Raw genomic sequence first — 14,515 nt, 5'->3', positions numbered from 1 at the left:
GACTGATCCTGCAGAAAGACATTGTGCAAGCAGTGTCTGATCTTTTTTCTTTTTTGCTGCTTCATGTTTCTTGTTGTTATGGACGCAGAAAAAGAGAAGTGGAAGAGAAGGCAGAAGAGCGAAAGGACGGATGGGACAAAGAAGACGAGAAAGCAACCTTCAGGAGAGATTATTCCCTCTGCTCTCAGCCTGATGTAATATATGCAATTATCACAGAGTACAGGACTCATAATCTTAACAGGGCTCCTCTTTGTTTTATAGCCTAATTTTACTGATTTATAATTATGAAAATGACAATGCTTGTAGGTTTTTCTTAGAGAACCTTCTAAGAGTGTGTACGTGAGAGAGTGTGTGTGTGAGTTTGTCCTTTTGGGTGGGTATTCTATGCCAAAGAGATTTTATTTTGTGATGATAATCATGTAGCTTCCTTTTTTTTTTTACTAAGAAAACAAACAAAAAAGAGAATAATAGTTGAAAACACTGCCAGAGGTGGCTCAATGTGCTCAGTGCACCTGCTCACTGCTCGCTCTTTCTTAACGCCTTTATAACAGACACTGCTGTCTATTGCTGTAGTTTTGACATTATATACCGTCAACTTTCTCTCGCTGTGACCCAAGAGTCGGTGAAGAGTTAGTCAGCACGGACTCATTCTTTCTCTTGGCACTAATTCAGTAGGAGTGAACAAAAGGAGAGGTGTGGAGGTCTTTGACAGACCTTTGAGAGAGACGTGTAGGGCTGCCCCTGACTCCGACAGAACCAGCTGACGTGGATCATTAGGCACGATGATGAACAAGAAGATTCATTGTTTTGTTCGTTTTATAAGTTATTTACAGGAAAAAGGTTTACTTTATCTGCCATTACGGGAATATTAACAAAGATTCCTTCGATTAGAAACCGAGCTTGTAGCCATTAGTGATTTCCAGGAGAACAACAGTGTGTGGGAAGCAGTTTTTACCGTTGACTAAATCGTTAGTCGACACGTGTGATAACGTAGTTGGGGACAGCCCTACAGCAAGGGAAAACTACTGACAGGGAAATTTGTCTTTCTACTTAATAAGAGTTTTTACTGAAATTTTGTTTAATAAAGATACAGAATTATATTAAACATATGATGGTGTCCATATTTTTTTGAAACAGAAAAGTTTGACCCTGAGGTGTGCTTTGGTCCGACCAGAATCAAAATTCACACAAACTATTCAAATGTAACTGTACAAGTCTCTTGTTTTATTTCTGCTGAGCATTTGATGGTCTTGGAACATTTCTTGACAAGAAATGACAAAAACATTTCTATAATAGTTATGGCTCAATAATTTTGGTTGAGTGACTCTTAAATTCATGCTGACTTCTTTTGTAGGTAAATTAAAAAATGGGGGAAGTCTGTTGCCCTTATCTTAATTCTAAAAACAGGTGAAATCCATGACAGTGATTGTGTACGGCGTTATTATACCCGTTCACAAAGTTTTACATTTCTAAATGTTTGTGTCACATAAAAGCTACCGTCCATCAGCGTCCAGCACATTTGCGGGGTAATCAGATGCACCAATGGCTTCCTTCTGTCTTTTGACAGACGTCATCAATTAGGCTGATTTGGAAATAATCAGAGAAAATCCTAAAATGTGACATGGTCAAGTTCATATTTCTCTTTGAAGCAGATAAAACATCTGAAAGCAGCTGGAACGGGTTCCTCTGAGTCTTAACCTCAGAAATAAAATCTTGATTTCAATCTCTGGGCATCAGTTGCTACAGCGCTCAGTAATATGAAGATATGACCCGTCTGTCCTCTGGAAAAATATATTTGTGGTGATAAATGGGCATTCAAAGTCTGAGGCTATGAGACAATATAATTCATCTACAAACTTGGTTTAGGTCTCTTCATATTCCAGTTTTCACATCTGTTTCTTCCATCTTTTCTGTCTGTCTCTTATATTTTCAGTTGCCTTTTGTTTTCCAGCTCTGTCAAAGAGACAAATGACTTTTTTCATGCTTTTTCTCATAGCATCCAAAACATTAGCCCACTCTGCTGGATGTTTGGCATTCAAATGAGTTCAGTAAGAAAAAACAAATGTTTCCATCTTGAGGGATAACGTGGCATAACGAGGCATCCCAACGTGGGGAAGTGACAAGAACCTGACATGTTTGAGGTTGAATAAGGAGATTCTTTGTGCTGCTCTCATTAATTTAGCTCCAAAAATAATAATGGGAAAGGGGGTGGGAAGATCCTCTGATCCTACTGCAGCTCTGACATTCACAATGAAATTGGCCCGTGCTACACACTGAGAGAAATAAATTTCCTGTGGCTCCGTACACACGCGAAGCCATCATTTACTAAAGATGACTGCTGAACCTGCGGCTGAAAAATCTCTAACAGCAAGAAGCCAGTATTATTGGTGCTTGGTGCTGTATTCATTAAGCGCCTTTGCATAGTAACCATAGTTTTATTTAATTTCATCATAACTGTTATCATCTCCATATAGAAAATGTGTCACACTCTAATTAGACATTTGAATAACCATTAAATCAGACACATCATGCAGACAGCACACACAGCGATATAATAAATGTGAGTGAACTCCATAAGAGCACTGAGAAAAAGGATTTGAGAACACGATACTTGAAGATTATTGCTAGAAGATTCTCTAAAACGTGTTGCGTGTCCATTTCTTCCATATGTCCGCTCGTTCAGCCTCTCTGTCTCCTGTGGATCATTCATGCAATTGAAATAGCCACCGTTTGTAAGAGTGAAGTCATAGGATGATGAAAGCGCAGCTGTGTGTCTGCTGTGTTCTCTCTGGATCTGGTCACTCATCATTTTTTGTTATTGGGTGGTATTCAACATCGTTCAAAAGCTTCAACCACAAAAGTCCACCTCATCTCCTCTGTGGTCTATGTTCGCTGAAATTATTTAAGAAAAAGGGCTTTGGGCTCGAGTGTATCTTCAGGTCACCACTTTGATTAGGACCACAAACATCGCCCACTCCGGCTGGGAACGCAGGACGCCTCCTGTCTGCGCCCCACAAGCTTTATATCACATTATCAAACATGTGCATGGACTGCATGATGTTGTCGTCCTGAACAAGACAAACGAAAAAGAACACATTCAAAATGATTTCCATAGTCATGGACGAAAGTGTAGTTTCCATTAGTCAGGTTATGAAATGAGTATTGGGCGTGTTGCTGATACAATTCAGCTTGAACGGACCTTTTGGCAGGTCTCCAGGAACTCCTCAATGGTGACCACACCGTCATTGTTCCGGTCCATTTTCTGAAAAATACAAGGCACGACCTGACATGTTGCAAAGGAGAAATTAAAGGTGCCCTCTGGTGTTCTCATGTGTTCACACGTTTGGGTTTGTGTTCTCAGTGTTGTTCATATTCAGTTCTCTCTCTTTCAGAAGGCGTTGACGAAGCAAATTCTTTACCTGCATTTACAAGCAATTTGAGGAAAACATTCCTCCATCGCCATCACCAATGCTTCACCGAGCGCCTTCAAGCAGTGTGAGATATAAAACTACAAACTCTGCAAGTGCACAATTTTAAGTTACATCACCTTTAAATCAAATGTCCAGTGAAACACTGAGGGGGGAAATCGATTAGATCTGGACTGGAAGTTTTGTGGTTTCACCTGGAAGAAGCTGTCGACATGATCTTTGGGAGCGCTGTCCTTCATGCTGGGGTAGGTGTATTTCCCCATCATGTCGTAGATGGAGTGCATTATGTCTGTCATCTCCTGGACGCAAAGAGGAAAGGCGAGGACGAATCAGAAACAAGCACGTCAACAACACGTTCGCACAAACAGGCTGTCGCTTGAGTACCTCTCTGGTGATGCAGCCGTCCTTGTTGAGATCATACAGGTTAAAGGCCCAGTTGAGTTTGTCTGTGACCGAGCCTCTCAAGATAATGGACAGACTTATGACAAAGTCCTACAGCGGGGAAAAGAGCATCAGGGCTGTCTGTGATCAGACCTAAATGACTGTTCCTGTGACTCTCACCTCAAAGTTGACCGCTCCGTTGTTTTGGGTGTCGAAGGCTTCAAACAGGAAGTGTGCGTACATGCTTGAATCTGAAAAGAAGAAGAAAACAAACTGACCACTGGAGCATCTTTGTGTTACCGTGCGGTTTCCACAGTAACCTACGGTACAGTAAGTCGAAGCTTATTGCTGTGAAATATGTGAATGCAGCTGTTTGTGTGCAACAAGATCCAGACTTTGTGGTTTTGCACCATTCTCTGTAATCCTGACAGACGTGTGGAAAAATGTTTCGATTTTAATAACACCAACACCAGAAAAAAAAAGAATAATAATTCAGCAAATAAAGTTCCCAAATTGAGTGCAACCTTGAAGTGGCATGCATTTTTAAATTGGAGGTATATAGTAAGTAGAGCTTTCTCCACTTCATGAACAACAATAAAATGTAGTAGAAAAGGCAGACTGAAGGATTAACTGCAGACTTAAAATTTTGTCCACTAACATTCTTTGCTAATCTGAAACTATAGATCTTCAGTCCAGGTGAAGCCTCCCATCATTCACCGTGTCTCTGGGTTCAAGCCCACCAAAGATAAAAGACGATGTTTCCTTATATCTTCTTTATATAGAGTTTCTTTTGCTTTGACGAACAGGCTGCTTCCTTCAGACTGTTTGGTCTGTCAAAAGGAAATGATGCGTTAGGCAGATGGATGAAAGTGAGTCTGACTGACCTCCCTGAGGGAAGAATTGGGAGTAGATGTTTTTAAATGTCTCCTCATTCACCGCACCGCTGGGACACTCCTGCGCAAATCAACATGTCCACAGGCATTTCATTTAGAGTATTCAGATTTGGCATCATGTATGAATGAAGAATGAGTAATTCACAGCAAGCGACTGACATTTTTGAATCCCCGGTAAAGGACCTGCAGCTCTTTCTTGCTGAAGTTGGTCTGCTGTACCAGACGATCGATCCCCTCCGGTCTATAGCACACTGTTGACAGCTCACTGTCATCAGCCACGCTTCCTGAGAGAGAAAGGAAACCAGCAGAGACGTAGCAGAAGTGTTAGTGCACATCCAGAGGAGACGGGACTTGGTGACTCTGAGCGCGTCCTCACACTTACTTTGAGTGACTGAAGGGTTGGAGCCAGAACGACAGCAGGGGAGCAGTTTGAGGAATCGCTGCTTTATGGTCCTTTTGCTGGGTTTGGATGGAGGATTACCTGGAAGCAACCAATCACAGCGAGGATTAGAGGCAGACCAGAGAGGCCCACATAGTGGACGCCATGTAAAATGGAAAGAATATGAGCCAAACTCCAGGCAAATAAATACTTTGAACCACTTGTCCACACAAATTGGTTCGCTGACCTGGCTTTGAATCAATGTGACCTATCAGACCAAAGCTGATCAGAGAGGGACGGCTGCGTGAAATCACATGACTGAAGCAGTTTGACCTTATTAAGGTTTCAAGTTCTTTGTTTTCACAAAATTTGATTAGAACTCTGATTAGAAATTAGATTCAAATTTTTTTTGTGGGTTGTGTTTTACAGGTTGTGTCCTGTAAATTTATCCAGCAGCCTCTTTATGTAATTCAAATGAGGCGAGAGTTTTCAGTCAACACGAACATGCACATACACCTCACAAAAGCCGATGGTGCAATAAGGACACCAACACACAACATCATGGTCCGCTGGCATCTCTGGACGTCTCAGGACGACTTTGACTGCTTAGAAAATCATTCAGTGTGGGTGACACAACAAACAAAGTCATATTCAATAGAGCCACAGCAGGACTACTCATTCCCGGTCATCAATTATTCTTTGATTAACACATTATCCTTCAATTATTGATTTACAGGACATCAATCCTTCAGGCTGTAAATATGACACACTAAAACATAACTCATCCGACACCACCACGTCTGTGTGGAGGAAAAACAATCAGCCTTCTCCCAAATTTCAGAAAAAACCATTCAGTCATTGAAATAATTCAGCTGACCAGCACCTGATGTCAAGTTATCAGCCAGCTCCAGGCATCTCTGCCTCTTCCTTCCTCTCCGGTCAGAGCTCAGTGTGCCAGTTTCTGTGTGGTGTTGAGCTCCAATGGTCTTCTGCTGTTCTTTTTCTATCTTCTCCTTCACTTTTTCAATCCTCAGTTATTTCCTCTAATCTTTGTCAGCTGATAACTCGTTCCAGAGCTACATGTCTTACGCTCTTATGATCTTATGATGGATTACAATCTTTCTTCCCGTCTTCATCCAGCTGACGATCCATCAAGACAGAAGCCAGCTTTTCCCTTCACCTCCCCAGCTCCTCAACTCAGGCAGATCAGGCTGCAGTGAAAATTGGGTCAGTACTTTTTGCACCATGACATAACATAGCCTGCTTGACTGATGTGACAACGATATGCTTAATTATTCTAACGGTGGCTGCAGTCACAGGTCCAGACTCCACATCACTGCAAAACATCAAATATCAGCAAACTTGAAAAGGTGCAACAGTCTCCGTTCATTTTGAAAATAAAATGAAAGATTTCATGAGAATTGTCTAAAACTGGGATAGGTCATCAGAATTCTGGCCATTATCGACGTCTATAATTCAGAAAATCAGGAAGATGCATTTACAGCAGCTGTTCCTTCTTAGAAGACAAATGCGATCCCCCTTTTTCTCACGGCAGGACGATGATTTTCCAGATGTTCATTTGCTCTCTCTGCCAGCAGAGCACAGTATTGAGCTACAGTCAGACTACAGCCAACTCCATCGAGACTTTGGTCTTGATCTGCTCTGTGGATAGAGTGCCTTGATTTGGCGCTGTATAGATAAATTTGACTTGATTTGATTTGATTTGAAAGACGGACAGATTCTGCAGTTTCTGTATGTTTGAGTCAGTTTCCTGCAGGTGCATTCACACATGTGCAATAATAGTCAGAAAGACAGCTTATTAGCAGCCAAACTTCTCCTTTCTTCTTTATTTCACAGAAAAACTGCATTTCCAGTTCACTCCCCTGCGAACAACAATAATAATATGATACACAGAGCTAAATGTGGCTCTGCTGAATGCCATTTTCTTAAAATGTGTTCAGGGCAATGACTTCAAGTCCCACAGCTGAAAGCATACAAGTGTGTTTTGTCAGTTCATAAGTTTACTTATCATGGCAATGATATGTCAGCAGATATTGAGGAAGCATCAGTCAAACTATCAGCTATCAAACAGCAGCTGCTCTGCCATGGAAAAGCAAAGCAAGCTTAGTATGACCTCACTCCTGCACAGGCAACGTGATAACACCTCGGCCTTTTGATGCAGGAGGATGAACTCGTAAAAGAAAAAAGAAGAAGAAATGAACTGGAGAAATATTTGATTTTCTTTCTTTTGACAGATGTGCAGCACACTGATGAATACTGAGATGTTTTCTAAGAGCAGCTGTTTGATGCTGGTTGTCCAACCAGAAATCCATCAGGAACAGAGTGAGATGTTGTCTAACACAGCTTGGAAACAATGACTTCGGCTGCGGCATTACAGAAACACTGAGCGTGGAAACGCAGGCCACGTTTGTGATGTTACAGCACGAGTAAATGAAACACACTTGTTTAACGCTCCACAGGCGCCTCCTGTTCCCAGGATTACTCACTAAGGCTGCGACCCTCACCCAGAACATAATGAGCAGGGTTAATGAGACGTTCGTGAAAAACTGTGGCTCATGCAGTTATTCAGGCGCTGCTGAGACTCTGCTAACTTCTGCAGACCCTCTGGCTCACTTTGACTGCGTGGATCAATGTGACCAAATGCAGCCCTGGGAGCCGGATCGATACACCTGTCCCTTCAAGACTCGGTTGGCTTCTGGTGGTCAAAGTGCTTAAACTGTAGAGGAGTCACTGAAAGAAGTTCATAAGGAGAGAGAATGGCTGCAAGACATCAAAAAGGCTACGATGGTTTCACATTAAAGAGTATTTCTAATTATCTATTAACAACAAATCTTCTCAGCCAAAGCCTAAATCATTGTGTTTTGGTTCATCAGTTAGGGAGCTAATGCACTGATGTCCAGAGGAGGAAACTACAGAAGCCAGGTCTCAGTGTCCTGTGACATGAAGTCAAGCTACTCATTTTGCTTCCCCATTAAAATGGTAACAGGAAAATGTTATAAGTTAATCATTCGTTAGAAATTAATATTATAAATCTCTAAAGTAATAATAAATGATTTATTAAGCTTGAAATAAATAATGCATAAAATAGCATCTGCTTATGAAACTGCTCCAGCTGGTGACGTTCTTTATAATGCGACCCCGTTTGTGTCAGTTCACTGGCACCGTTTTGTGTTTACTGCAGAAGGTCATGGCAGTTTAAGGAGGGTTGAGTTTGTGAATTAATGTTGCGCAGCAAACAGCCTCTGTGTTTAGCCTAATCCTTCAGACGGACATGGTTCAGATTATCGATGCCCATTTTATACAACCACAGACACACAAACAAACATATTTAAAGCTGCACGCTCTTTTTCTCCCCGCTGATTGTCAGAAAGGTTTATAACCAACACGTCACCTCATCAGTTGCGTAGGATCAGCTTTGATTTTTGTTACACAACATTGATCTTAACATAACATAATCCTGCTGTCCAAACTCAAGCAACGTCCATTTGGCACATACAGCAAGAACATGATTAAGGTCTGACATGATTTTTATTTTGAAATAAGCCATGTAAGTATGTTAAATAAGTGTGTATTTTATCACTACTGATATCTTGATGGATTGGATGGAAAAAGCCCTTCAGCACTGTCCAAAAAAAGCATTGTGATCTTCCCTGTGGTGGACAGTACACCATGTGGTGAAGCTGTCAACAACTGAACTGAATCAGAAGCTAAAGAAGTAGGAAAGCACTTTGTTTTACCTTAGACAATGTGTTGCATCATAAAATGTTCAAATAATAATAAACCTTTATGAAAACAAAAGTGCCGAAGAGCTTTAAACCTGCATTCAGTGTGGTGATCACGGGGCGATGGCACTGGTTTTCAAAAGAAGTCAGTGGAAAAAGAAGAGGTGCGCTGTCTGTGCGAAATTGGCCGTACTTCTTGATTTTTGACGCTGGTAAACATCAAACATGGTGTTGCAGGATATTATTCAAATTCTAATTAGAAACTCGAGGCCTCAAAACAAGCCGATCGGTTTGTTTGAGACTTTACGGTATTTGTTCGGTGTGTGAAAATATGGAGTGGAGGTATGACCTGAGTCCAGCTCTTGAGAACACATACCTATAATCATGTGAGCTGATGGTTCAGCTACAGTGTCGCAGTCAGTCAGGCTCATTGTCACGCGTGTACTGAAGTATAGCGCATAAGGTGTTGACTTGACAAAGATCCAGTGTCAGTAATGAATAAGTGCAAGAGTAAACGCCACCAGAGGAAGAAGAGTTTTCAGTCCTTAATGTGTGAATCCCTTCAGTGATTTTTAACAGCTCTTTTTTCCCTGCTGGCTCCTTCATCAGTTAGTGTGACATAACCGTTGGGTGTTTGTTTGACACACACAATAGAGTGAACCAGGCTGCACTTACTCACTTTTATGCCTCAGGCTGTCAAGCCTCACAACACAGCCGTGCTTCACTGTGTTCGTGCCTCCTGAACGGCCCCTAAAGCCTCTGTGTCTGTGCACCTGTTGGCTGTTTGTTTAACCTGCTGCTGAACGGGCATCACACTGACTCCTGTGCCACAATCAGCCGTTGAACAAACTTAATCAGGATTTATATCCCCCATCTGCCCATCGTCCCGCTTAAAATACAGCACAAAAAAACATTAAAGGGGATATCATTAAAAGGGAAAAACTCTGCTTCAGGAAGTTATTAAAAAGAAAATGAAAGACCAGTGTGTGTCTGTGTGGACTAAAGAGGTTTGTCTTTGCATGCACTGGAGGAGAATAAAGCAGTGAGGAGGTGTGATGATGAGGAGCCTCACGACTTTTAACACATGCTGACAGGTACAATTTTAGATGACGGGAGACAAGCGAGACTCGTCTGTTCTCTCCTCGCCTCTTCAAATATCCTCATGTTGAGAACAGAGAGAGGGTTTTTGGAATAATATCAACTTTCTCTTTCATCTTTGGCAAACACATCAGCTTTAAAGTAGTTTTTTTTTTTTTTTTCCCTTTTGTGGGAGTTCATTTGGTTGGTCGTGTTTTTCAGAGCTGATGGGATGGACAAAAACTCCCACAATTGCACCGATATGTAATGTGTTCATATGTTCTTTAGAGCTCCGACTAACTCTGCCACTTTTTAGAAATCCATGACAGTTTTCAGAGATGGAGGTGACTCAGAGACTTTCAATCTACAACGATTTAAAGATGAAAAAATAATTAATCTGGAGAAAACATTGTTAAATTATTAATTATCATTGTTACCAATTCTTGAAAAAGAATTGGTAACAAACACATATCGTGTTTTCATCCTGAGAGAGCAACATTATTTAAACATTTCAGTGACATTCAAACATTCACAAATTTCAGTTTTGGCGACTTTGATCATGATCTAACTCATCAGCCTGTTCTCTTTTAGAACAGTTTGGAGACAAAGTCGATCTCCAGATAAATCCTACCTGTGAGCGGGTCGTAGGATCTGTCCAGCTCTCTGGAGTCCGTCAGACTCTGGTCCTGACTCCTGGACTTCATCTTCTGTGCACGCTCGGCTACGACTCCTGCACCTTCATCCTCGCTCTTTTCTCCAGCATCGGCCGGCGGGGGGTCTCACAGAGAGCACAAGGACTGAGGGGAGGAGGGACAGTCCCAGCCAGAGCTCGTCTTCCTCCCGGTGTCCCTCCGTCCAAACCAAAGCTCCCACTCAGCATCAGCTCTGCACATCTGACTCCTGGGACCTGCTGACTTCACTGTGCTGCTCCTCCAAATATCAACATCTGTCCAGCTGTGAGCCGAGACAGTGAGAGAGAGACAGAGGAGAGAGAGAGAAAGAGAGGAGAGAGAGGAGAGAGAGAGAGAGGAGAGAGAGAGGAGAGAGGAGAGAGAGAGGAGAGAGGAGAGAGAGGAGAGAGGGAGAAAGAGAGGAGAGAGAGGAGAGAGGAGAGAGAGAGAGGAGAGAGAGAGAGGAGAGAGAGGAGAGAGAGAGAGGAGAGAGGAGAGAGAGGAGAGAGAGAGAGCAGAGAGAGAGAGAAAGAGAGGAGAGAGAGGAGAGAGAGAGAGAGAGAGGGGAGCAAGAGAGGAGAGAGGAGAGAGAGAGAGCAGAGAGAGGAGAGAGACAGAGGAGAGAGAGGAGAGAAACGAGAGATAGAGAAAGACAGAAGAGAGAGAGAGGAGCGAGAGAGGAGAGAGAGAAAGAGAGCGAGGGGAAGGGGGGAGGGGGGAAGAGGAGAAAGAGAGAGAGAGAGAGAGAAATGAGCAGACACTCCTAAAGTCTAAAATTAAAAGTATGAAAAGCTGTCCAGTAAAAATCAACGTACAGGTTATTATGTGTTGTATCATACACGTCGTTTCGTTGTTGTTTTTTTTAATTCCTGTCAATAAAGTTTGCATAAAGCCTTGAAATGAAACAGTCACAGCTGAGGAGAGAGATGGAGCAGTAGGGGGAGTGTGGCAGATCAACAGAGGTGTGTGTATGATGGATGCACTCACCTTGGCTCAGGAGCTGTTGGAAGAAGTATTACCTATGGATCAATATCTTTTCAGCTGCACGTCCTTGAGCCAGTTGAGTAGATGACTCACTTATTTTTCAGAAAATGAGGCTGTGATTAAAAAAAAAAAAAGGGGGGGGGGCATTACAATTATATGTCGAATAAAAATAAGCTGGATGGAGACAGGCTGGTGTTTCAGGGGGAAACCTAAAGGTTTCATTGGCTTTGTTCCCCATCACAAATAGCGTGAAGTTTCAGGGACATCATCAGTGGTTAGAGGGAGGAACTGATAAGATAGATTACATTCTTTCTTTAGGAACATTTCCCAATCAGTCACTTTGTCCTCTTCCTATTGTAACATATAATTTGTTCCTTGGGCACGGACCACAGAAACAATGGTCACCACTAACTTGATGAAGTTAATTCATTCAGTCACAAGGCCAAAGTCATCCCAAGTTCTGCCTTTTGAGAAATTTTACTTTCTTTGCATCGAAAATTAGGTTTTCAGTTAAAGGGGAGGAAGAAACAATAATAGGGATCAAATTAAGGTCCAGACACTGTTAAGATTATCTTCTGGCAAACTTGAATTGGTGCAGGTTAATCAAATTTCATGGATATTTAATTCAAAGCCTAAAATGTCAACCTTGTGGTGCCACTAGAGCAGAAATAATTTGCTTACATTGTTTTTGGTGCCAGATGGGAGAAAACTGATTTCCTAATGCTGCAAAATGAAAACTCAGGGACCACAAAAGTCAAGTTTGGATCCATCCTGTGGTGACCATAAATCCTCGTAAAACAGTTGTTTCAGTCTGAAGCAAATTTTCTGTGTTCACAGGCGGCAGAGTCCTAGCAGTGATTCCTAATAAAGCTTGAAATGTAAAAATATTACACTGCACCTTTAAACCCAGCTTGAAATCCACATTTAAATCCTACTCAAATTATTATTATTCAGGGAAGTAACAAATCCCCTCAAAAAAAAAAAAAAAAAAATCTTTACCCAGCCCACAGTATTATGTGCTGACCTTTAAATGAAACCATCACACTATCACATATGAGAAAAGAGAAGACTTTTCCCAGAAAAAAAGCTAAATAATGTTTGTTGGGTATCAGCAATGACGCTTCCTCACAGACAAGTGAGGGATTATTACTTTGTCTGCTATCAATAAGACGGATGGGAAGGAGAGTAAAAGAAAGCCCAGGCAACTGCAAAAAGAGCTGGATTCAGAAAAAAGAAAGGCAAAGGAGGACATAAAAAGAGCCCCATAAAAATACATAAAACAATATTAATAAATATCTAAATTTAACAGATGAGAGTGAAGCAAATCAGTAACAGAAAAAGAAAGAAACTCAAAGAGGAACAGAAGATTAGGGAGGGAATCCAGAAGGGAAGTATTTGAATATATTATGTGCCTCTGGATGGATAAATCTCACGGTGTTGATGGTTTTTATCTCCCATGGGGGTTTCCAGAGAACTTCAGCGTCACTGCTGCAAAGTGGAGCTGACAGATAACCAATAATGAGCTCTGACTGATGCCCAAAGTTACAAACAGCATGGCACAGCGATGATAAAGGTGACAAATAACGCACAAACACACTGATACAGTGGGAGGATACACACTCAGGTGAGTTGGAAGTGGCAGCTCAGCAGATAGCATTCAGTGAAATGTATAAAAATAGCATGGTGTCGTCAGGAGGTGTGTTCCTGCTTATGCGTGTCCTCAATAAGAGGCAGTGGGAGTTGATTTACTTTTTTCATTTAGTCTGCAGACACAGATATAAGCGAGGAAGCAGATAAAGAAATGAAGGGGTGATAGGAAGATGGAGAGAGAGAGAGAAGGGGAAGGAGGATTGTGTGTGCGTTTGTTAGCCAAGACAAAGTAGGCAATCTCCCCTCAAATGAATATTTGATGAGAAACTTGATATGCTTAAACGAAACGTTACAAATACACAGCAGCATTAATGGGCTGTCACAGTCAAATACCCAAATCTGTCGTCAGCACTCACACGTGGATCCGTGTGTGTGTGCACAGATTACATCAGACAGTTAATATTCTGCCAGATACACCGTATAGCCAAGAAAATTACAGCATTTGGAATGGATTCATGTCAGGGAATTGAGATCTATTGTATTAAAAGACCCCCGCGACCCGCCTCCAGATAAGCGGATGAAGATGGATGGATGGATGGATGTATTAAAAGACGCATTGCATACGAGCAAACACACGCACGCTCAGATTCCACATCCCATGGCACAGCAATACAAAAGCATATTAATGTCTCTGGAACAGTTTTTGCACTCAAACGATTGCATGTCCATTAGACGTCATCAGCATGACCTTGTTGTTCAGGCTGTCTGTGGTCCCACTGCTGCTCCACTCAGGGAGTGAGTCTAATCACAAACCAACGAACAAATACTTTTTATCAGTGACATTTGGCAGTGTTGAGGGATTCCTTTCTGAAAAGGGATAGTTGATTGTGCACTTGAGGTGCCTGAGGTTTGAGGTTGGAAGAAACAAATGGGTGGAGTAGTCACTTTAAGTTACCTGATAACCCCAAAGGAAAGTGGCCTGCAGCTGCTCTGTAGTTCTATACACATCTGTCATCTCCCCGCTAAAGGGACAGCAGAAGCAGGCACAGGCGTCAACATCGCCATTTTGTATCATCTCAGGTGGAAAACATCAGCTAATCCACAAAAGAATCGACAAGTACTTGAATTTGTTGCAGCATCTTCACCTCAGCTCAGTTTTTGAATTCATATCAATAGTTCTCTGATTCTAGTCATGGCAGGGCAAAAGTCCTCCACTCGTCCAATCCAAACTGGTATGCCCCAAGGATCTATATTGGGACACCTGACCACGTCGCTTCTCATCATACCAGGCAGCCAGTCTCTTTCCTTCATCATTGATCATTCTCTCCTCATATTCCTCACTTCCCATGTCGTCTTCTTATTTTTCCTC

The 14,515-nt window shown here is 42.0% G+C and overlaps 1 protein-coding gene across 4 annotated transcripts; it reads right to left on the bottom strand.

Moving 5' to 3' along the window:
- Nucleotides 1-92: 92 nt before the first annotated feature.
- Nucleotides 93-10,954, bottom strand: LOC115049782 (Kv channel-interacting protein 2-like). 4 transcript variants are annotated; one of them, XM_029512307.1, is made up of 9 exons: nucleotides 10,533-10,954; nucleotides 5,085-5,183; nucleotides 4,862-4,986; nucleotides 4,694-4,763; nucleotides 3,990-4,060; nucleotides 3,813-3,920; nucleotides 3,623-3,727; nucleotides 3,200-3,262; nucleotides 2,993-3,068 (listed from the first exon to the last, which is right to left on the bottom strand). In XM_029512307.1, exons 1-9 carry the CDS (start codon nucleotides 10,603-10,605, stop codon nucleotides 3,021-3,023), a joined length of 762 nt encoding a protein of 253 aa, XP_029368167.1. In that variant the 5' UTR covers nucleotides 10,606-10,954; the 3' UTR covers nucleotides 2,993-3,020. The 4 variants fall into 4 exon arrangements, 3 of the variants coding, with proteins under 3 accessions (XP_029368167.1, XP_029368174.1, XP_029368183.1); XM_029512314.1 differs by lacking the exon at nucleotides 5,085-5,183 and having other exon boundaries at nucleotides 4,694-4,767; nucleotides 4,845-4,986; XM_029512323.1 differs by lacking the exon at nucleotides 5,085-5,183.
- Between the last annotated feature and the right edge of the window lie 3,561 nt (nucleotides 10,955-14,515).

Source organism: Echeneis naucrates, chromosome 1 (genome assembly GCF_900963305.1).
Source record: "Echeneis naucrates chromosome 1, fEcheNa1.1, whole genome shotgun sequence".
In the NCBI taxonomy this organism is placed as follows: Eukaryota; Metazoa; Chordata; class Actinopteri; order Carangiformes; family Echeneidae; genus Echeneis; species Echeneis naucrates.
This window is presented reverse-complemented; position numbering and strand designations above follow the sequence as displayed.

Coding starts and splice junctions, on each gene's coding strand:
- LOC115049782 (XM_029512307.1), bottom strand. CDS start 10,605: ATGAAGTCCAGGAGTCAGGACCAGAGTCTGACGGACTCCAGAGAGCTG. Junction 3,728..3,812: donor ACGGCTGCATCACCAGAGAG/GTACTCAAGCGA, acceptor CTTTGCGTCCAG/GAGATGACAGACATAATGCA. Junction 3,263..3,622: donor ATGTCGACAGCTTCTTCCAG/GTGAAACCACAA, acceptor TGTATTTTTCAG/AAAATGGACCGGAACAATGA.